This window comes from Leptinotarsa decemlineata, unplaced genomic scaffold (genome assembly GCF_025532065.1).
Source record: "Leptinotarsa decemlineata unplaced genomic scaffold, Ldec_3_MD MMD2_tig00000505_RagTag_RagTag, whole genome shotgun sequence".
NCBI lineage: Eukaryota > Metazoa > Arthropoda > Insecta > Coleoptera > Chrysomelidae > Leptinotarsa > Leptinotarsa decemlineata.
The window spans coordinates 9301872-9326038 of record NW_027412549.1 but is presented as its reverse complement, the minus strand read 5'-3'; the positions used below and the strand labels follow the sequence as shown (position 1 = coordinate 9326038).

Here is a 24167-nt window from a genome sequence, read left to right as displayed (position 1 = left end):
GCATTAAACGTTAGTATGAATGATGAAGTATTATTTTCACCCTACCCATTCGAATATATATTATATTTGATCACGTATAATACGTAGGTCTAGAAAAAGGTATACAATCAAAATTGAACTAATATGAAAATAAAGCCCCAATATACTGAATTTGTAAGATGGTTTCAGAAGTCAAAACTTGATCCCACCGGCTTTGAACAGGAATCTACAGGTTTCGAATTCCTTAAATATATGGTCTACCAAATATTCTCAAGCCTGGAAAGTATGTGCGACCAATTGTCTCCGCCATAAATTCCCCTGCTCATGAAATTGTTGAATGGCTAACTGTCCACCATAATTAATCAATTTCCACAAATAAAATTTTTATTCTAGACTTGTTTCGCAACACCGTAGCTTTATCGATAGTAATAGTAGACATACTGGTCTACAATTCTTACATACAATAGTTGTTGTTACCTCACTAAATTAGTTAAAGGCTGATGAGATAACTATAATTCGAAAAACAATTACAATCTCAGTTCTTGGACAGTGGGTAAAATCTCTCACAATTCTCACAATTGAGTTTTGGTGTTGTTAATTCACATGATTTCATATAGTAGGTCAAGTATGTAAATATGCGTGATGAAGAGATTTTATACATTCAAGAAACACTTTATTGTGAGATTTTCATTAAACAGTTTCACAAAAACGCAACACGTGTTTCGCTAAACAATAGCTTCTTTGGGCATGTCAATGGTCTCAGTAGAGAAATGACACAGATCTACGATGAAGACTTGAAATGGAGACTTGAAAGTTATTTCAATGTTACTAGGTCAACAAAGTGGTTACCCTAAGTTTTCATGTTTCCTATGTGAATGGGATAACCCTGACAGAAAACAACACTATGTCAAGCAGGTATGGTCAATAAAAAGGGTCTTATTCCTGGAGTTGAAAATGTTGAAAAACAAAGTTTAGTGGATCCTAAAAAAATCTTACTTCCACCACTCCATATCAAATTGGGGCTAATGAAACAGTTTGTGAAAGCATTAGACAAAGAAGGAGATTGTTTCAAGTATCTTTCTGAAAAGTTTCCTGGTCTATCCGATGCTAAACTGAAAGAAGGAGTATTCGTTGGGCCTGACATAAGAAAACTTTTAAAAGATGAAAGCTTTGTCGATAAAATGGAAATGAAAGAAAAAACTGCCTTGAATTCATTCAAACTTGTCATAACAGGCTTTCTTGGAAACAAAAAAGACCCAAACTACAAAACTTTGGTTGCTGAATTGATACAAAACTACAAAATGATGGGCTGCAACATGAGTGTCAAAGTCCATTTCCTTCACTCACATCTGGACTACTTTCCCGAAAATCTAGGGGATGTAAGTGAGGAACAAGGAGAACAGTTCCATCAAAGCATAAAAGAAATGGAACGCAGATACCAAGGTCGGTAAAATGTTAACATGATGGCAGACTACTATTGGATGTTAAAAAGTGAAAATTCACAAGAATACAGCCAAAAATGTACCAAAAGAAGCTTTGACGGAAAAAGAAAACGTTTTTACAAAGACTTATAATTACTTTGCACTATTCTGCTTAGCTCAGCTATGTAGCATTGTTTTCTTTGCTTTTACTTCCTGTTAAAATAATAAAAATAAATCCTTAATTTCTTGTTTTTTGTACTTTTTTAATTGTGTCATCCTAATTTTGTGGGCAAACCTTACATGATAGATAAAAGCAAATGTCATTTTATAAATCAGCGCAAAAAACTACATAAAGATCACTTAACGAAATCAAAACAATTTTTTCAAAAGTTTTTTTTGCAGACCTGTGTAATCGATGACTACATACAATTAACAAAACTCTGCATGGAAGAGGATTGCTTCCAGTTCCACAATTGTTTCTACGGAAAGCATCAAGACACGGCATCGAGAAACCCAGTCTCCCCCTTCATAGCTGAGATGTTAGTTATTAGATTCAATCTCGTAAGTGTGATCCCAGTTAGAAAGTTACAGTATATTGGCAACTGATAGTAGAGACATGTATTAATCAAGTGGTAGTTGTGCAAAGATAGTAATTGCTTCGCATTTTCAAATATATTCAATTTGTTGGGAGTCATTTCTTCTGGGATATTTTGCCGTTTATGGTTTCATTTTTCATATTTCCTAGTTTCTGACTACACCCGATATTGGTGAATATAAAATGTCCATCGAAGTACTATTCACCAATTCATTCAATAACCGTGCCCAGTGATTGCTTCATTTAGGATAGAAAAATGACTCATACCATGTCGATGCCGTTTCATACAGGGTGCAAAACTAAAAACATAGCTTATCTATCAGGAACTGCATCAGTATTCAAAAAATATTGGGAACCGTAGATTTTTGACAGTGACAAAGAAAGCTATTAAATGATGTGTTGTTCTGCCAATTCATATCCATGGAAAATGTTGGCCTGAGCAATGTCGACCAAATCAGGCACTTCACACCGAGTTTTTTCAAAATATTGAGGTTATTTTCATCAGGTTCTATTTCCTTTTAGCATGACCACCCTAGACAGTACACTTAGGAAGTATTGCAATTGAGGTCATAAAAACATACCAGTTAAACATGTCAAGTGATAATTTTTTCACTAGTCGGTTAACCCTAGTTTTTAATAATGCAAGGTGAGCTAAGGTAAGGTAATGCAGAGAGGTAAGGTATCCGTTTTTGACGTTCAAGAAAAAGTAAAGTATGAAGAATTGCCATAGTGATTATAGGTTTTGGTAATTTTTGGGTTGGCAGGAATGCATAAAAAAATATTGACATCCATTTCCATAATCTTGAAAGCAGCAATCATTCATATGAAATAAATAATAACTTTCATTTCTAATATTATGGAAGACTCATATTTATATCATCAATAGAACAATACCCAATAATTTATGATGAAAAAAGATTAAAATTTTAAAAATAAATCAATGAAGGAGAAGGCATGGCAAGTGATTGCCAAAATAGTAGGACTACCAGAGGAGCAATGTCAAAGGCAATATAAAGTTTTAAGAGACCAAAGAAATAAAAGAAGTGGCTCAGTGCGGAAAGTCTGGTACCGAAGAAACTGATAGAAGAGAATGGCCTTTATTCAGGGCAATGTAATTTTTGGATGACCACATATAACCCAAAAGAATGTATATGCATATAGAATACTGATGAAGCTTATTTTTTTGTAGGACCGAAAGTAATGTACCCAATACAGGCAGTAGTTCGCAGATAAGCTGTGCATCGAGTAGCAGAAGTTTAATTAAAAACGACGGAACAACTCGGGATCCACTCCCCATTATTGTTGATTCCCATGCTAGTGAAGCACAAGAAAATTAAGGCTCTTGGTTAGAAGTTGAAGTGATAGAAAATTCCGAAGGTGTAAAACCACGCAAATCTTTCAAAAACATGTATTCAAATATTGAACAGCTGTGGAAGCTGTTACAAAAATTACTGATTCAATTACTACCCATCCAAATAAACAAGATTCAGACCTAGCCTTTGGGGATTATGTAGGTTTAGCTTCGAAAGCTAGAAAAATAAAGGCGAAACTGGAAACAAAAATTACACAACTTATAAATGAGTCCTTATGTAATGACTTTGACTAGGTTTTCAACTAATAATTTTTGTTGCAAATTTTCTATGCCAAGTAATTTTTGATTTCTTATGCTGTTTTATTTTTTTCCTGATATGGAATATTTCAAGTTTTTATGATAGATAAATTATTAAGTTTTCCTGATATATAATATGTTTGAAATTTTTAAATGATTTTTAAGTTTTTTCTTGTTTTTTTTGTGATAGGTACTGCAGTTTTGTTTTGATTATTTTGTGACAATTAGAATTTGAGTTCTTCATGTATCATTTATCAACTTACCATAACCTAGAAAGTAGATATAATATTTTTTGTTCATGGGAATGTAAAAAAACAATTGGGAGAATAAAAATCTTCATTTAAAGATCAAAGTAAAGTAGTCTCTCGACAAAGTAATAGAAGTTTCACTTGAAAATGAATTATTCCTTTACATAGTGAAGGAAACAAAATTTGTAAATGGCATCAGTGACGAGTCCGAATCGTACCTCTTAGGATATGGGTATATTGTCTAGGCAGCTCTCCTGTCTCAGTAAGAAAGTAATCTGTTAATTGATTTCTCATTTCTTGGGCGTATTTTGCTGAATTGTTTGTAGATAGACGGCCTAATGATTTTAATTCATCTCATATACCCCTCCAGTTCCCAGGCAGTAAAATACCTTCTGAATTTTATGTATCTGTAAATTCACGCAGTGCATACAGTTTGTTTCCTGTCAGTATTTCTGTTTTTTTTTCAAAAAATTATTGAGAACTACACAAGCCTTGACTATAACGACACTATTATCTAGTTCATTCGGTATAATTCTTTTTGATATTTGCTAAAGAGCAACCAGAATTCCGAAAGCATTTTCAATAGTGATTCGAGCGGTAAAGGTAGCGAATATGGTAACCTTCAGGATCTTCGTGAAACTTGCACAGATGATTCAAAACATGAAAAACAAACACTGTAGCAAGCGAAATTTTTGTGCGGAAAATATAACTTTGAAATATGTTCTTTTTAGTGGAAAAAAACGAGTTTTTCGGAAATGTCACTCCAGCAATCTGTACAACCCTATGAACTCTTTTTTTTTGTATAAACCCAAAAGTACAAAACAAATGTCAAAGTTGTCAAACTTTACCACTCGCACAGTGCCAGTGTTGCCGTCGGGAAAAAATTTAAAATCACCAAATCTATGAAGCAAAAATCACCAGATTTGAAAAAATATCACCAGATTTCAGAAATTCTGCCTATTGAACAAAAAATTAATAGGAAATTGTGACCAAAACTAAATACAAAGTTTGAAACAGAAAATATATTGAAATAAATATTCATTCTTACACAATAAATAAAAAAATAAACAGAACTCTCTCATAAATAAATATTTGAACAAAAACAAACACAAAATCAATGCCCAAGTATGTCTTGATCATAAACTATCACTACTATTATTTTGATTCATACATTTTATGGTCATATTCCCTTAGTGTACTACCAGAAATTTCAAAGTTGTAACAGTATTTCTCATTTTTCAATATAACTCTTTCAGAGTGAAGAATTCCACTCTTTTGTTTCAATATCATTAGGGATTGTATTTGTATTTGTTTCTGATGAATCTGTATCAACGGGAGAATGAACAACTTCTACAAAAAATACATCATCAATTCGTTAGCTAGACTTGTCCTTCACAAATAACACCTTAAAACTTATCATCATCCATAGATGTCATCGTCTTCAATTTATTTTCCTTATTTTGCATTCTGATACTTTTTATAATTTATGAAGGTTCAAAAGAAAATAGGTTAGATTCAGTTAGCGATGTTAGCATTTAAATTATGAACTGAACCACAGAACACAGAAGGTATGTGATTGAACATAGAACTCATTTAATCATACGCTATACAAGTGGTATGAGTTGTGTGAATTTATGCTTCATGCCGACGATAACAATGCGAAGTTGTCGTTTTCAGATACCGGGCTATGCGAGCGACAAGCTCAGCGTTCTTCTTCTCTTTCAATTTTAAATTTGTCATAAACTAACAAAACAGATGGAGATGTACGTTACCTCCTCGATATATTGACATTATTGCTTGATATATTCGCGGACAGATGGAGCTGTACATAACGTTCTTGATATAATTCGAACTCATTTTACATGTATTTCTTTATTTGAAAAAAGTATTTTTTTTCATTAACACACGCGCCTGCTGCCTTATTTGTAACCCTCCTTTGCGCACCTGCTGCCTTGGGCTTAGTAGCTGATTTTCAGGCTTCCTCTCCGGAATCGGAAAATATCAATGGTCATTTTTCTAAACAATATACGTCTGATTGATCCCAAAGTTTACATGAAATAAAGTAAGAAAGTAACTGTTTCAGGAGGGCTTTTTTCCAGTTTGTGTCTGAAAGTTTATTCTTTGCATGATCTACACATCCATATATGGAGTTACTTATTTTAAAATTGATTACTTCCTTCCTTTCTCTGGAAGATTCCCACATTTTCTTTTGTATCAAGAGGGAGTAGTAGAAAGCCAAAAACTTTCTTTCCCAAAAATTAATCAATCCTAAAAATATAACCCCTTCAATTCAAATAAAATAAATATAGTTTGAAAACACTAAAAACACGCTTTTATAGCCTACGAAACTAAAAAATAAAAAATATATATGTACAGACTGTGCAGTTGTGCAGTGTGGTGGAAGACTCGCAGCAAAACGGTCATGCTTTGACAGAAAAGAAAGTGGGAACTCTAAATGAGGCTGGGTTTAGTCCTCTGGCTGAGCCCTCACAGTCCCCTAAAGAACTAATATCCAATTGAGTTTTGAGCAGTTCTGCTTTGAAGAAGATAGTAGTGGCAAACAAAGTATCAACTGTTACAACAATAGATTGGTGATACATCCTTCAGTAAAAACTATTGGGTTCAATAGGTTAAAAAATCTTGGTAACACCTGTTTCATGAACAGTGTAATCCAATGTTTACCAAACACGGGATGGTTGTTGGAATACTTCAAAAAGGATACATACATGGAAGATATCAATACTAGTTATATTTTTAAGAGTGATAAATTTTTTGTATCAATATGGAGTAGTGGAAAGCCAAAAACTTTCTTTCCCAAAAAATATCAATACCAGTATTTCTAGTATGAAAGGTGGACCAACCAAAGCGTTCGCAAAAGTTATCAAGTTATCAACAGAATTACTGAGAAACCTGAACCGATCTTAACGGAGATTGACGAACAATTGAGCCACAGCAGAAAAGCACAAGAGTCCTGGCTGAGATATTTGAATATGAACAACTCTGAGATTGTAGACTATTTCGTTGGTCAATTAAAATCCACTATGAAGTGCACACACTGTGGACACTTATCAGTAACCTTTGATCCTCTCTAGGATTTGTCTCTTCCCATACCACAAATAACTGACCAATTGAATTTGTCACATTGCTTGGATTCCTTCACAAGAGAGAAAACTCTGGATGGAGATGAAAAACCAATGTGTTCGAGGTGTGAGCAAAGAAGAAAATGCAGAAAGTCCTCATCAGTTTATAAGTAATTCATTTGAAAAGATTCTCTACAACGGTAAAATTTAGTGGCAAATTGAATGTTTCCATTGACTTTCCTTCAGATGAATTAGATATGAGCCATTATACAGCAGATAATGTGGCTCCTTGTCGTTATAATCTATATGCCCTTTCAAATCACAGTGGGACTTCTTACAATGGGCATTACACAGCATATTGCAGACATCCATATAGTGGCATGAATACAACGATTCACACGTGTTCCCAATTTCGCCAAAATCACTTGTGAGCGATGAGGCATATGTCCACTTTTATGAACAGGAGGGAACGAAGCAGCACCTTTGAGGTGACTTTTTTTCTTTCCTTTTTTTATAATGTTAGTTCTCTGAATTGATTTGTATGCCATGATTGTTCTACATTTCATTATGTTTTGTAATACTTAGATTAGTAAAAAGTGTATCTCGCTAAAAAAAACACGCTTTTGAAGAACATAGAACTAAAAAGTTAAAAATATTTTTTTAAATAAGCTCAAAACAATAACGAACGAAAAATAATAGTATTTTTGTGACACAGACACAAACTGGAAGAAATCCTTCCTGTTTCTGTCTGCAAGTTGCTTTTTTGCATGATTCACACATCCATGTATAGAGTTACTCATTTTGAAATTGATTACTTCCTTCCTATTTTTGGAAGATTCCCACATTTGTTTTTTGTATCAAGATTGAGTAGTAGAAACCCAAAAACTTTCTTTCCCAAAAATCAATCACTCCTAAAAATATAACCCCTTCAATTCAAATAATATTCCTCTTAACTGGGATTCAATCAAATAGGTGAATGACTGTCATTACGATGTCATCGATGACATAAGTAGATCAAACTGATTCCGTGACATTGAAAATCGTAATTCATGAATAAATTGTGTGTATTTTCTATAATATTGTCCAGATTGGTACTGAAGAGCCCTAAGGTAAGTGTCTTACGGCGAAACATCGGTGTCTACCAGTGAGGTGACAGTGTTCCATGTGAGTGCAATTTGTTACCATTCATTTAAAGTAGAACTCATGTGAATGATATCTGATTTTATTCCATAACGAACATTTGGAATACAAACTGAGTAGAGATAAGTATCCTCTGTATAATTCAGTGTTCATATAAAAGTATTTGTTTCGAAAGATTTTTTCTTTCGTGTAATTCAATGTTTATATGAAAGTAGCTGTTTCAGGAGGGCTTTCTTCCAGTTTGTGTCTGAAAGTTGCTTCTTTGCATGATCTACACATCCATGTACAGAGTTACTTATTTTAAAATTGATTACTTTCTTCCTTTCTTTGGAAGATTCCCACATTTTTTCTTGTATCGAAATGGAGTAGTAGAAAACCAAAAACTTTCTTTCTCAAAAATACACACTTACTATTGACACGATCGCGGTAAGTTTTGTATTTATATTCATCAAAAGAAAAATCAAATTTCACAATTTGACGTTTAAATTTATCTGGTGACATTACCTTTACACCATTCGGATATATCCGTTCGTAGTATGGCGCTTTCTGATTGATCGGAGGTAAGAACGCAACGTAGAAAGTTGAAAATAGCCAACTTGTTACCTTGCGTTACCTTGCCTTACCGACGTTACCTTACCTTACTTTTTATCTAGAACGCAAGTGTCTTTTCTCAATGCTTCAACTTTCTTACCTTACCTTACCTCGTTACCTTGCGTTTTCATAAACTATGGGTAACGACTTCTTTAAAGACGGTATTTCACTTGATACAATAATTATATTTGTACTCACATTAAATGCTGTTCCGATGAACACCAATGGCATCATTGTCATGAATCCCATGAAGAAGAAGTAAAAGCTACATAAATAAAAAGTATCCTTTGGTGCGTTCTTCATTTTCTCGTCAAATCTTTTGTCGTAAAAGTTCTTTTTTGATAAAGCAGAAATGATAGATTCTGAAAAACAAAGTCCATCATGTGATTTCAATACATAACTGAATAAAATTATTATTTATTAAAAACAACTAACCGCCTTTATAGGATTAACATCAAGAGTTGCCGAATATTTGGCCACTCTTGATATTAATCTTGTAGGTTAATGGTCCATTAACCTACAGTGTAGGAAGACTGGCCTGTACAAATTGTTCCTTTCGATGATTTGACATGTGTAAAAAAATATAAAACAACAACAAATATCAATTGGCGCTCCAGGGCGCCTGTATTGATTCCAGTTGCGCATTTGCTTTTTCAGCTGCAGGAAAACCCGAAAAAACCTACAGCACCACATCATCTGAAGATCTTGATCTTTTGAAATTCAGGTTTATCCCAGATTCCTCAAAATTTAGATCTGAATCTGCCCTTGTTTGGGGGTTTCAGAAAGATATTTCAAGGACAATCCACAACTCGATATGAAAATCAAAAATAATGGTAAAATAATAAAAATCGAAACCGATTCCGTTTACAAAAATTGAGAAATTGAATATTCTACAAAAACAATAAAAACTAATTTATAATCATCATAAATTTATTAGTGAAAGCTTATAGCTCATAAAGTTTTAAACATTATGAATACGAATATTACTGGAGTTTTTTCCCAACACCAAATCGTTATTTTTACACCTCGACACGTGTTTCGATCACCAAGTGATCAACTTCAAGAGGAAGATGATCACTTGGTGATCGAAACACGTGTCGAGGTGTAAAAATAACCATTTGGTGTTGGGAAAAAACTCCAGTAATATTCATTTACTACACCAAAGGTTCCAAACAGTATATCACAAATTATGAATACGATAAAAATGAATAAAACCGTATTACTAGGTTGGAACATTTTAGAACTATAGATTTGACATGGTAGGTTATTCATTCGTTATTTATTCGAAATGGGTAGGAAAGTTTATTATTGACTGCTTTTGTTAACTTTCGATTACAAAATGTACGGTGTCTCTTCCAAGTTGAAAACTGAAATTTTTAAATATTTTTTTAATCATATTCAGCGAATAGTTCAAAGTAAGAGGTGTTTGAAATGTTACGGGTGAATAATTGAAATTGAAACTAGCTGGAGTAATTATGTTTGGTTTGTTTGGTCGTGAATTAGTCAGGAAAGCTATGGATTATACTGTATACGACCCCTTCCGATATAGAAGGCCCCGACACTCTGTCGAATGAGGCCCCTATGTCCTCCGTTAAAAGATGAACAATTTTTTCATCCAACCCACCCCAGCCAGGTAGGGGTACACCGTGAAGGGCGGTACTGATGTCTAAGGACATTCATGCCGCCATACCATCAACTCCCACCATCAGTTATGACCCGTTTGTCCTTCTGGCAAACATCAGTCCAAAGGGTAAGCGAGCCAGGCTCAAACCTGTTTGAAGAAATCAAGACGACGTGCAGGTGTTTGGTCGTGATACTCTAACGGTTCACACCGTTCTGAGGGGACTATGCCCGGCACTGATGATGGGGCAATCACTCCGAAATCGGTCTATCGGCTGGTCGGATCGACCAAACGAAATTAATTTCTGCTTTTCATAGTAGGAAATAATTTGAGACAAATCTGCCGAGTCGAAGACGTGCACCTACACATTTGTAGGTCGGCATGAGAGTGCAACCTTGAGCATGTTATAATGCACCTCTCCGGAATATATATTTATATATATATTTAAAACATGTTTTCCGTTAACTAGTATTACTTTCATATTTCCGCATTTTCTACGTTCAAAGTATCAAAATCAGGTAGTGTTGGTATTGTTGGTATTGTTATTGGCGAATGGGATGGAATTTTTCTTTTTCGAAAGTAGCAGTTGATACTTTTTGACTAAATTTCAAAAATAAAGTAGAAGCGGATCTAAAAATAATTTTCGGATCCGTTTCTACTTTGTTTTTGCAATATATCCCATGTGTGATCTGTATTCAGGATAGCAGTGTCGTCGGCGAAGATAATAATATTTTTTGTTGAAAGGTTCAACACTAATAAGTCATTTATATACTTTGAGAAGAGGATTGGTCCTGAAACTATACCTTAGGGTGTGCTGTAGTGGATTACCTCTTCTTGACTTGAAACATTGTTAATTTTTTTCACTACTTGTTCGGTTCTCTTCGTAATTCTCTATAGATCAAAGTTTGTAACAATTGTTTATGGCTAACCGTGCCAAAATCCTTGGCCTTATCTAAGGACATGAAAACTTCAGTTATTTATTGTATTCTCGAGTGCTTTCTTGAATATTTTTGCAAAACATGTAATAACTGATATATGAGCTTGTAATTAGATAATATTTGCTGCTTGCAGAAGTGACCCAATTTCATTTGAGACTTTTCAGATCTGTTTTGTGCTTACTTCATCTATTCCTGGAGTTTTCTTGGAATGTAGTAATTTTATTATGGCTAATAATTTCTTTTCGTCTACAGTATAAAGAAAAAAGGATTGGTAATGGTTTGTTCGATTTTGTCTTCATGAGATTTTTGGTATTTTATTGACGAGCGATTCTCCAACTCCGCAAAAATATTCTTGAAAGCATTTGCTTTTGATTTGTCAGAAGTCAATGGTTCATTGTTTTCGTTCTTGACTTCCCCAATTTTATTTTCTGATATTTTTTCAGTTGACTATTTGAAACAATTTTTTTGGTGAATTCCTATTATAACCTATTTTTGTTTTATAGTTTGATCAATCTATTCATTTTTTTATATTCGTGATAAGTATACCTTTTGTCAGAATTAATGGGATCATTTCTGTAGTCATCATATAATTAATTATTTTTTTCGCTGAATCGATATGACCAGAAGTGACCCAATCATTACGTTTCATTTTATTTTTGTCAATTTTTTGGTCAGGAGTATTTCAGTGTCTTTCTCCCCCAAGTAATTATTCCAATCGTGGGTCTTCAAATATGTTCTTAATTTATTGAAGTTCGTTATTTATTTTATTTTTGGTTCCTTATAACATTTTTTTCTTTCCCAATGTGGAGTTGGTATGCCTAGGATTTATCACTCTGTGGTTTGAAATATAATCCTCATATGTTAGTATGAGTATACTCACTCAGTATATTCATGTTCATAAATATCTCCGACAATTGTCTGACTATTTACTAATGTATTTTTCGTTTGTTCTAGATAATTTCCGAAATGTATCAACAAAATTTTCCTCTTCTGTAGATGGTGATCTATGTAGCTGTTGTATATAGCTGTCAGAAGTGCGTTTGGTGTTCATTGAGCTTTATTTTTATGTCATGATAATTGTTTTCTCAGTACAACTAAATGTTTTTTGAGGTAGACTGCAACACCACCGTTTTTGTTTAGGTTTTCTTTGGAATGGAACATTTTATAGTTTGTGACTTGAAAACACTACAGTCGTCAATATTGAATGTTTCAGTTAGCACTATATGCAGTCATAATCAAAATCAAATTGTTCGAGAAAAAATATTAAGTCATCTACGTTTTTGATAATACTACGGATATACTGGTGAAACAATTCAAAATACTGTTTATGATTTTTTTACCAGTATGCGTTATGATCATTTATTGCACAGAAATACTCAGTTTTTATGGGCAAGTGTGTTGATGAATTTCAAGTGAGGAATGATGCATTTTTAACAAGGAATGTTGAAATTAGGTGTCAATGTCTATTTTAATGAAAACTAAATGGAACAAGACGTTCTTTCCAGTTGAGTGCTTGCTTTCTTTCTAGTGCGAAAATTTGCTTGTTTATTTATTTTTTGTTTCCGAGGATTTTCTTATTTTTCTCCTGTGTTGTTCGAACCAACTCTTTTTTGTGGTGTATGGATAATATGACTATTTTTGTTCGAAGGAATTTATCGTGTATTATTTGATAGAGGACTATTTTGTGTTATTTTTGGTGTTTCAGAGATACTTTCTATACGTCTCTCTAACTGTTCTGCTGGGTACATATCTCCACCAATATGAAGATGTCCTTTATGTATTTTTGATTCAAAGTTTTTCCCTTTTGTCAATTTGAAATGATTTTTCAGAACTTTTTGGGTTATTCTGTCTCCAGAGATTAGGCCCTTAATGATTTTATTTTTTATTCCTTTCAGGTTATTTGATATTGCAATGATTTCTTTGAAATTACAAACCAAGATCAGTATGTCTTTAGTATTCTCGTCTGTTTCTTCCGCAACACCAAAAATCAAGACGTTATTTTTTCCAGATGTTCTGTCATATATCAGTTTTCGTTTAACCTCTCAATTCTCTTGTTTGACTTGTTCTTATTCTTCTTTGATCTGTTTTAGATTTTCAGTGTGAATATTATACATTTTTTGAACTCTGCTGTTTCAATTTTCAGAAGATTCCCCAATATCAAGTTTTTTCTAGTGTTTGGCAAAGTTGCCTATGGTAGAGCTCCCGGTGTGTGTTTATGTTATGTTACATTCTGTACGGCATGGTTTATGAAGGCGAATATGTGGAACATGTTCTTTGTAGCGAGCTATCACAGTCCGTTTAATTTGACCAACATTTTTATCACTAACACTAGATATCAGGAATTGATTGAATGACACACATCATGTATAGATTCATATGAAAATATTCAACATATTCAACGTAGTCCCAATCATCACCTGATGACGGTAACTCGATTAGCGGAACGCGCGTCGAGAGACAGAATTTTTGTTCTGGTGAGGGAAAAATGTTCCCTCGTATTTGTTCTCTGTAATCATTGCCCTGATAATGACTCACAAATCTATCACATTTTGCTTGTTTTTCAAACAGAACTGGGAAAATTCATATTTACTTTACAGTTCAATTGTAGAACAACCTATCACTCGAAGAATGTAAGTGGCCTGGCATAAGTGATGTAGTGAAATCATATACCAAAGTTTTTCCTAAAATATATCATTATATGCTGATCCTTTTCTTTCCTTCAACTTGATAGAATCATGTATGCTCAAGTTCTATTATTTTGAAATTATTTGCAGTCATTTGATATTATCCAGCCTTGTTTCGAAATGTTTTTAGAAATTCTTTTGTGATATGCTTTTGTGATATGCTTTTGTGACTTTATCTTTCACTACTTCTCCAACTGAGATCTATCCAGTTCGAGTTCATTTTTGACATATTCGGTATAGTGTGTATAGATTTTTTTGTAGAAGTCGTTTTATCAATAGATAAAAACGTAATTCCAAATGTTTACTCAGATATGAAGTTGTTTCCATTATTTGTGTAAGAGTTTCAAGATTATAAAACTTAAAATAAATGCTCTTTAAAGCATCCTTCCTATTTTGAAATATCGTCAGTACTAGTTTTTTATTGAAGAATGTGTATGAAAAAATTTCTAGCGTATTCAAGATAGCGTATAACAAGATGGACCGAAGAAGAAGGGCTTAACATAAGCCCATCCAAATCGACCGTAGTAGCATTCACCAAGAGGACTAAAACGGAGGGTCCCGGACCTCTAAAACTTCGAGATGAAGAAATACAAGCGTCAGGGGAGGTTTAAATATCTGGGAGTAATTCTAGATTCCAAACTGACCTGGAATCAATACTTGGACAGGATAAAGAGGAAAGTGGAGGTAGTACTGATGCTCGCCAGACGCACCTATGGAAAAACATGGGGGCTGAAACCAAACATGGTATATTGGTGGTTAAACCCATGATAAAAAACGCATCTCTGGTCTGGTGGCCAAAGATGAAGCAGGCGACCGCCATCAACAAACTAGGCAAGGTGCAGAGACTTGCATGTTTGGGAATGACGGGAGCAATGAGAACTACCCCAACAGCTGCATTGGAGACACTCCTGAATCTACCTCCTTTACATTTTGTGATAATGGGGGAGGCCAGGATGGGCCAATTCAGACTGTAAAACTCACCGAACTAGGTACAAAAGATCGGACCGAACAGAAATTTCGGAACAAGTTGAGGAGCACATATTGAATATGTGCACGGACCACATGATACCGAAGTACACCTTTAACACAAACTTCACGGCCATAATCATGAGCCGTGCAGAGTGGAAGACCATTAGTCATCCCGAAAACATGTTTGGAAAAAACACCTGGTATGCAGATGGATCGAAGACCAAACATGAAACGGGAGCTGGAATATACCGAGCGGATAGAAATTTAAACTACAGCTATTCGCTAGGTCTATACACATCCGTCTTTCAGGAGGAAGTGTATGCTATCTTGCAGTATGCAAGGATTATTGAATTGAGACCTCAAAGAAATGAGTGGATCAATATTTTTACAGACAGCAAGAGCGCACTAGGGGCTCTGACAAACACGAAGGTGGCATCAAAATTGGTCTGGCAACAAATTAACTTTGTACTGGATGCCAGGGCATTCAGGAATCACAGGTAATGATAAGGCTAATGAATGAGCTAGACGCAGATCATCAGCTTCATATATAGGTCCTGAACCAGCTTTGGGGGTACCAAAATCATTTATACGAAACCAGATTGGGACATGGACCAATAAAAAGCACACAGAGTACTGGACAAAAGTACCTGGCAACAAACACAGTAGAACCTTCATTAGGGAACCGTCCGAAAAAAGAACCGAAGAACTACTTCTATATAGTAGGAATCGGCTCAGAATAATAACAGGGTTACTAACGGTCATTGTCCGCTTAGAGGACACCTGAATAAAATGGGGCTGTATAACGGAGACCTCAGCTGCAGATTATGTAACGAAGGGATAGAAACAGCTCTACACATCATAGCGAATGTGAGGCACTGTAAGGCAGGCATATAAAGCGTGACTCACGGTAGATGGTAGGTTAGACGTTTTTGGAAAACGCAAAGCATGATTTTTCTGAAAATTTCACCTCTCACATTTCCTTACCTGTTCTATCGATCTAAAATATTTTCAGTATCGCGGCGTTGCCACTTCCATCAAAAAGTCCTAACAACTTTATTTTTTCAAATGGAACACCCCATATATTAATACATTTTTGAAATTGCTTTCGTATTTTAATACTTTTTTGTTAATATTGTCCTATACCTATCTCTATCTGTTTTCGAGATAAAAAATAAATTGTGCTAAATATGGTCCAAAACAAAGCCTTAATTGAAATTAAGTACATCAGTACTCTTAATTCATGAAAAATTGATATTTTGATGATAGTTTGGACAAACTCGAAATATTCAAATAACACCAAGAAATCGACTCCATATCATACAAGGCGTGCTAAAATTACTATTATTTCCATTGTGCATAAAAGTAGTCAAAAATTTATTTTTTCGAATAAAACCCCCTGTATATTACTCGGTAAATTGGAAGATGGTGAAAAATGCTTCAAGATGATATATCATGTCCCTATACCTAAATCGTCAAGTTTTCTCAATAAAGTCGCTTCTTCAAGTAACATTATTTTTTTTAGAATTTGGATTTAGGTAGCAGTGGAATTATCAAGCTTAAAGCAGTTCGGTTACTTCTATAAGTAATTTACAAAGAGTTATCGACGGTGTTTCGAATCATCTTCCAAAATGAATGCAAATATCGATTATTCAAACGAAGTTCTTATGAAATTATTTATTATACACATGAACAAAGTGATCAAATCATTGTCAGAACGTGTAAAAAATTCAAAAAATGTATCCTGATTTAACACCAATGAACGAGAGAAAGTTTGTGAGGTTACAAAATAATTTCCTTAACTATGGCTCAAAGTTTCCAGGGAACAACTGTACCAAAAATCAGTCATTTCTATGAAAAAATAAGATTTTGTAAGCTGAAATATGTGAAAGTACAGACAATAACAGAATAGGATGATTCAAAATAACAAAATCGTAAACAAAATATCACATTTCCACAATTAATGCTGAAAAATGTTGTCCATTACATTACATTTCGCGACTTGTGTTTGCTTTTTCAATTTCCTGGGGATCCAGATCTTCAATACTCCGCACTATTCGCCGTCGCGATTCTTCTTTGGTAGGCACTGGAGTACTGTATACCCTTTCTTTTGAAACACCCCATGAAAAAAAGTCAAGTGGCATGAGATCGGGTGATCTCGGTGGCCAAACCCACGGCCCTAAACGCCTAAACCAACGATCGTCGAAGAGTTCGTCAAGTTTTCTGGAAACTTCTTGGGTGGAATGAGCTGGCGCTCCGTCCAGTCGAAACCACGAATTCCTATATTTCTCTAAAGGCAAATTTTCAAGAAAATTCAGTGTATCCTCATAAATAAAAAAGCTAATTTTATTGTTCTTCAGAATACAGAAAACATTCAGGTCAAATTTTTCTTGATAACCCATTTCTTTTGTAACATGAGGATTATGATCAGCCCAATAATGTTTATTCCTTCTATTGAAATTACCATCCCTCGTAAATTTAGATTCGTCGCTCCAAATTATTTTTGACAAAAATTCCCGATCTTCCTGTGTACGAATCAAAAGGAATTCACAAAAATGCATTCTACGTTCGAAGTCTTCTGCTGTTAGAGCTTGAACTTTGGTAAATTTTTACGGATGCATTCCGTGATTTTTCAAAATTCGTTGTACTGAAGCATGTGATACACCTAAATCTTTTTCTGCACTGTGAATGGAAGCTTCTGGATATGCATAAAAATATGCCAAAACGTTAACAGCATTGTCCTCATTTGAAGTAACCGGTTTTGGTAATGTTGAAGGCGCTTTTAACATGGAGCCATAGTTAAGAAAATTATTTTGTAATCTTACAAAATTCCTCTCGTTCATTGGTGTTAATTCAGGATACATTTTTTGAATTTTTTACAAGTTCTGGCAATGATTTGATCACACTGTCCGTGTATAATAAATAATTTCATAAGAACTTCGTTTGAATAATCAATATTTGTATTCATTTTTGGCGATTTTTTGAAACACCGTCCATAACCATTCATCAATTACTTATAAAAGTCACCAAACTGTCATAAGCTTGATATTTCCACGGCTACCTAGAAATCAAATTCTTTAAAAGTCATTTTTTGTACAACTGTTATTGAAAATCCCTTTGATAGAAACACTTCAATCAGAACACCTACCAAAAAATCATTTAGAAAAGTTCACACATGCAGTTCGTGCTATTGGTAATATTAAATCCCTGACGATGACGAAGTAGTATTCAGTCCAACTGCAGAAAGTCCTTCATGACTAACCAATAATCTTCCTTAAAATAATGTGAGTTGGCGTATGTAGTTTAACATATGCCTTGTAATCCAAAGATCGTGTGTTCAAATCTCATGGATCCTATATTTTTTTTTATTATCAGCAGTAACGATATACAAAAAAATTTGTATGATACATTTGTTAAAAGTGATTTTGTTTTTCTCGTGAGTTTGCTCCACTTGCTGACGCTCGTTTTGCAATAATCCCCACTCACAAAATAAAATGCCACTTTCAAAACTTGTAGGTAAAACGTGAATAACTATTTTTCCACAAAAACGGCTTTATTAAGAAAACTTGACGATTTAGGTGTGGGGACATGTAAATCATCTTGAAGCATTTTTCACCATCTTTCAATTTATCGATTAATATACAGGGGGTTTCATTTGAAAAAATGAACTTTCGACTACTTTTATGCACAATGGAAATAATAGTAATTTTAGCACGCCCTGTATGATATGGAGTCGATTTCTTGATGTTATTTGAATATTTTGAGTTTGTCCAAACTATCATCAAAATATCAACTTTTCTTGAATTGAGAGCACTGATGTACTTAATTTCAATTAAGGCTATGTTTTGGACCATATTTAGCACAATTTATTTTTTATCTCGAAAACAGATAGAGATAGGTATAGGACATTATCAATAAAAAAGTAATAAAATACTAGAGCGATCCAAAAATGTATTAATATACGGGGTGTTCCATTTAAAAAAATATAATTGCTAGGAATTTTTGATAGAAGTGGCAACGCCGCAATGCTGAAAATATTTCAGATCGATAGAACAGGCAAGGAAATGTGAGAGGTGAAATTTTCAGAAAAATCATGCTTTGCGTTTTCCAGAAACGTCTAACCTACCATCACACTGTATAGACGTACGAAATTACGTCCAGAAGAATATGACGAACATCCAACACGGAACCTGTACAAACTAGTACAAGGAACGAGATTGATGGAATGGGTGTCATGAGAAAATGGTTGAATAAACGCAATAAGCCCAAGAGACTGGAATGTTTGCTGGAGACTTGGACTAAATGGACAAGTCAGAAAGCTCCCAAGGTACAAAAAAAACACCTAGATATTTCAAACTTGATAATTATAGAACAGTTTTTGAGTCAGTTACTCCTAACTATTTTTTAGCAAGCATCAACCTGAACTAGCCCCATTTTCACCTTCCCGCCAGGAAAGAATCCCGAAAATACCTATTGGTGGATTTGAATATGGCTCCAAAACATCATATAGCCAGTTGACAGAACTTTGATCGAAGTTCTATTTCACAATAAGATGAATTGAAAACGGTATATTTTCAGAGGGGTTACTTTTTGAAAGAGAATCTTTCAAAAAAGAAAGAAAGCAATTGATTTCAGAATGAAGAATTTGGAAACAACCACTTTCATGTGAAAATACTTTTTCCTATTCAGTTTGTACTGCAAACATTCATCATGGAATTGAGTCATTAATCAAAGAGTCTTTTTTTTTCAGTTTGTGTCTGAAAATTTATTTTCCACATGACCTACATATATTTGTGAAAAGTTTATCTCAAAAACTATTGTTTTCGTCCTTTCTTTGGAGGGTTCCTACACTTTTTGTATGAAGACGGAGAAGTAGAAAGCCATGTCCTTCCTTTCCCTAAAAACAATATATTTGTGTATACAAACTTGTCCAACGGTGGAGTTTGTTTGACTACATAGAAACCTAGAAAGAGCCAAATATTAAGCACTAAGAGGAAACAAAATCTATAATCATGAAATTTCACTCCCAGATCTCACATAAGAGTATTACTACTGGTGGTCAGCGATAAAGCTCAACATACATACGGATTACTCAAAACTCACAAAAGCGTTTAATGAACTCATATCATTTTTCAGAGGCTGGGAAGACTGTTAGGATATCAGTTAACAATATAAGTGTCAATTAAGAGAAAACGGCTCAATATAAAACGAGGAGTCATCGATAACCCGACCATGTGCACATGTGCATACATGTGCAACCCCTGTTTATTTGATTTCGAGGTGGTAGCTCCAGTTTTCAAATGTATTGCACATCATGACATGTTGATCACACCAGATGTATAGATATTGTTACGTTTTTCCCGTGAGTTTGAAAATAATTGACCACACTGTACAAATGAACTCAACTTCATTCTAATGCTACACTGACAATACAACACAAACGCTTTAACTAAAAGTTCAGGCTAATACTCAAATATATATCGCTTCATTGCATTACTTGGTACTGCACTTCAAACTACATCGTAAAAGAAGTATCTAGAAGCCGATGACAACATGATCCATTCTATAGTCTATTTCAAAAGAGTGTAGAGTAATAAAATCTCATTAAGTATTCAAAAGCGCTACAGGGTGATCCGTCAATAAATTCTGTCACTTCCCTAGTCCGCATTGCAAAATTATGTCGTTTCATAAAGAGCAGGTAGGTATCACCCTGTTTTAAGGGATTTGTCCATTGTTATCGACGGATAAATACTGAGCCAGAGGCGCGCTAGTGGGATAATTGCCAAAAGAATATGCATTCATAAAAATTATATTAAAGGAAATAAAAATTTAATACAGCAGAACAGTGTTATTAAAAAAATATAAAATGTAACAATAAAATATATACGAACCGAAATCGGGAAATACTCACAAACACACACGAACGAACTTTACGTATTGAAACACTTGTGGGGACTTTAAATCAATTTATTCACAAAAACGACAAGAACTTTACTGGATACGTTATTACAATTTGACACTTGAACAATACTAAAACTGTGAACTTCCCTTAACGTTTAACAACACTCTATTTATACCCTAATTGAATGTTCTAGAGATTACTAGGTACAATTTTCGAGAACCTTCCGAGAAAATAATTATTCAGACTACCCTTAATTCTAAACCCTAACCTAAGCAAAAGTGTCACTGTCACTGATACTGGTCTCTGTCCAGATTGCTTATCCCGCTACAGTATATTTACAATTCAATTAAATTATTCTACATCAGTATAGTCTTCATCCGAAGAACTGTCATCATCCCCTGGTGTTATAATTATAGGGTCAACCACCTGATCGACCAAGTTGTCCAGTTCCCACATTTTATCTTCCTCTTTTAAAACATGCTGGATTGCTTTTTGCCAGTTTTCTGATGTGATTTCCATAATGGCTTGATCAAACAATACCTTGACATCTTTCATTTTAAATGTGGTATTGTGCCTTGCAACATATCCTTTAACTCGTGCCCATATAAGTTCTATAGGATTTAATTCGCAATGATATGGCGGTAGGCGCAGCACAGTTACTTTATACTTTTCTGCTACATCTTCTACGGCATATTTCATGAAGCGAGATTTATGTTGTTTTACTATGGCTAGTAGTTCCTTCTTTACTGAATTCGTCTCAAACTGAATACCTTTTTTTGACAGCCAGTTAATAATTTCTTGCTTTCTCCAAGCTGAAGTTGGTACCTTCTCTAAGCGCCTTGAATGGTAGCTTGCATTATCCATAACCACGACCGAATCAGCTGAAAGAAATTTTTAACATTTCCCCGAAGTAGTCTTCGAAGACATCCGAATTCATGTCCTCATGATAATCTCCCGTCCGGCACGACTCAAAGCTTAACAAACCTTCTTTTAAAAATCCGTCTTAGCTTCCAATATGCCCGAAGTGCCCGAAGGCACTTTAATACCCGTCGAAAGGCCTTCTATGAAAGCTTGGCGAGAACTTGTTATATTTTTATCTTGCCACATTTTTTTGACTATATAACCTTCGTTTATCCACGTCTCATCAAGATAAAAAATTTTCTTTTGCTCTCTGCGGTACTGCTTTATAGTTGTCAAATATTTTCGTCTCCAGCAAACAATTTCATCACTTTCCAGTAATAGTGTCTTTCGATTGTGCTTTTCCCAGGCAAAATTCATACTTTTTAAAGTTTTCCATAAAAGTTTTCTGGATATCAAAGGAATATCGTTATCTTGGCTTATCTCGATAAATATTTTTTCAAGAGTGGGTATTTCCTTTTTAAAATAAAACGAATGAACTTTTCTTCGAATGTCACATTTGGTGTCTTCATCTAAGATTTTTATTGGTCTTCCTGATTTTCTCTTGCATGGACTTACCTGGCCTGATATCTTTCTTTCTCGCAATAATTTAAAAATCGTGGACTGTCCAATTCCAGTCATTCGGGCACATCGCTCAACACTTTCTTGCACAGACAAATTAGGGTGATCGTGTTTTATGCAATCATATACATTTAAAATTATAACTTTTTCGCAAACAGATAGCGGAGAATTTTTTACACTTCTTTTCTTTGGAGTAAATGTCCCCATTTTATAACTTTTTCACTATTTCTATATCACAATATCACTGTACGTTTAATTGGTGTAGTAACAATTACTATTATAACTCGAATGTTTAAGACACCATTACAATATATTTAAACCCTTTTTCTTAATTACCTGGGTTTAATAGGTATTGCATGATTGGTGGGCAGGGTCAAAAAGGGATTATTATAATGACATGGCACCTCGGAACTAAGTGTTAACCCTTTTTTGAGAAATCATGCTCAAGTATATGAACCCAAATTGCATATTAAATAAGTTTACAAGAACCACTAAAATTAATCTTAATCTTTTTTTAAGAAATTTTACTTACCTAAATACATGTAGGTACTTAGTTTTAGACCAAATTACTTCCCAAAAATGGCCTTTTATTATTATCTATGTCTGTAATTTTTAATTTACTTTAATTATTAAGTTTAATAATCCTAAGATTTGCCTACGCCCATGGACGACAACGAAATTCAGGCAAATTTTATGACACTTCATGATTTATTACTCTACACTCTTTTGAAATAGACTATAGAATTCATTAAACATATTTTGGTTCACCAATTCGATCAACCTAGAGTTTTCAATACAATCTAGATTGATTGTATACAATTCCTTGTCATTTTTGAGAAATTCGTTCTCTAATTGAATATACGATCTCGCAAAGTACCAACACTAATTGCCACTACCATTTATGAAGAATTGCTTTTTTTCTGAGACTGCGATTCTGCTAAAATGACAATAATATTCGAGGGTTGAATAAATCTTACCATGAAAATATCAACCAAGAATCTTCATGAAAATCGATGAAAGAGCTTGGAAATAATAATCCTTGATATCAATTCCATAGAAACTGCTCTATATTCAAAATTAAACGTTAAACATTTTTTCTTACCTTTCCTCAAAATATCGACGTTTTTCGTCATGATTAAATAATGTTGGTTGAGGGTTTCACAAGTTACTGAAAAACCTTCATTTGATATAAATTATCGACAGAAATATGAATGACCAATCATATTTTATCTCCTTTTATTCTTCTCATCGTAAAAGATAATATAGATATCAGTTAACTTATCGTTAAGTCAAATAAACGCCATACAAAACAAACATAATTTCCCCCCACCAGAGAACATAAAACTCATAAACCAAGTCAACAAGGGAAACCACATGGACATTTGGAAAAACTTGAACATCCATAAATTTAACAGTCACAATTTAACAGAAGATCTAACACAATGAATAGTACCTGATGCAGTACAAATACAGGCAAATTTACCAAAAGTACCTGAAATACCTGAGTTGAGACGTTCGGACCGTATAAAGAGGCATACGAGAGGATGACAAGTTCAGTTTGAGGAGTGCCTAGAAGATGACAGTACGACCAGCTGTCGAAAGCGCTCGCAGATAATTAATAGAAGATATAAAGCTCCAAATCCTTTTTGTGAAATTCAATATCAATATATATATATATATATATATATATATGTGTGTATATATATATATATATATATATATATATATATATATATATATATATATATATATATATATATATATTATATATATATATATATATATATATATATATATATATATATATATATATATATATATATATATATATATATATATATAATATATATATATATTATATATATATATATATATATATATATATATATATATATATATATATATATATATATA

The 24167-nt window shown here is 33.8% G+C and overlaps 1 protein-coding gene across 1 annotated transcript in view; it reads right to left on the bottom strand.

Moving 5' to 3' along the window:
* Positions 1-23510, bottom strand: part of LOC111507731 (equilibrative nucleoside transporter 3) — a 50888-nt gene extending 27378 nt beyond the window's left edge. Inside the window, exons 1-2 of the mRNA XM_074173890.1 lie at positions 23356-23510; positions 8862-9025 (exon numbers count right to left, since the gene is read on the bottom strand). Of these exons, the coding sequence (XP_074029991.1) occupies positions 8862-9025; positions 23356-23386 (195 nt within the window). The 5' untranslated portion in view covers positions 23387-23510. The remainder of the gene's footprint in view (positions 1-8861; positions 9026-23355) is intronic.
* Positions 23511-24167: the final 657 nt, after the last annotated feature.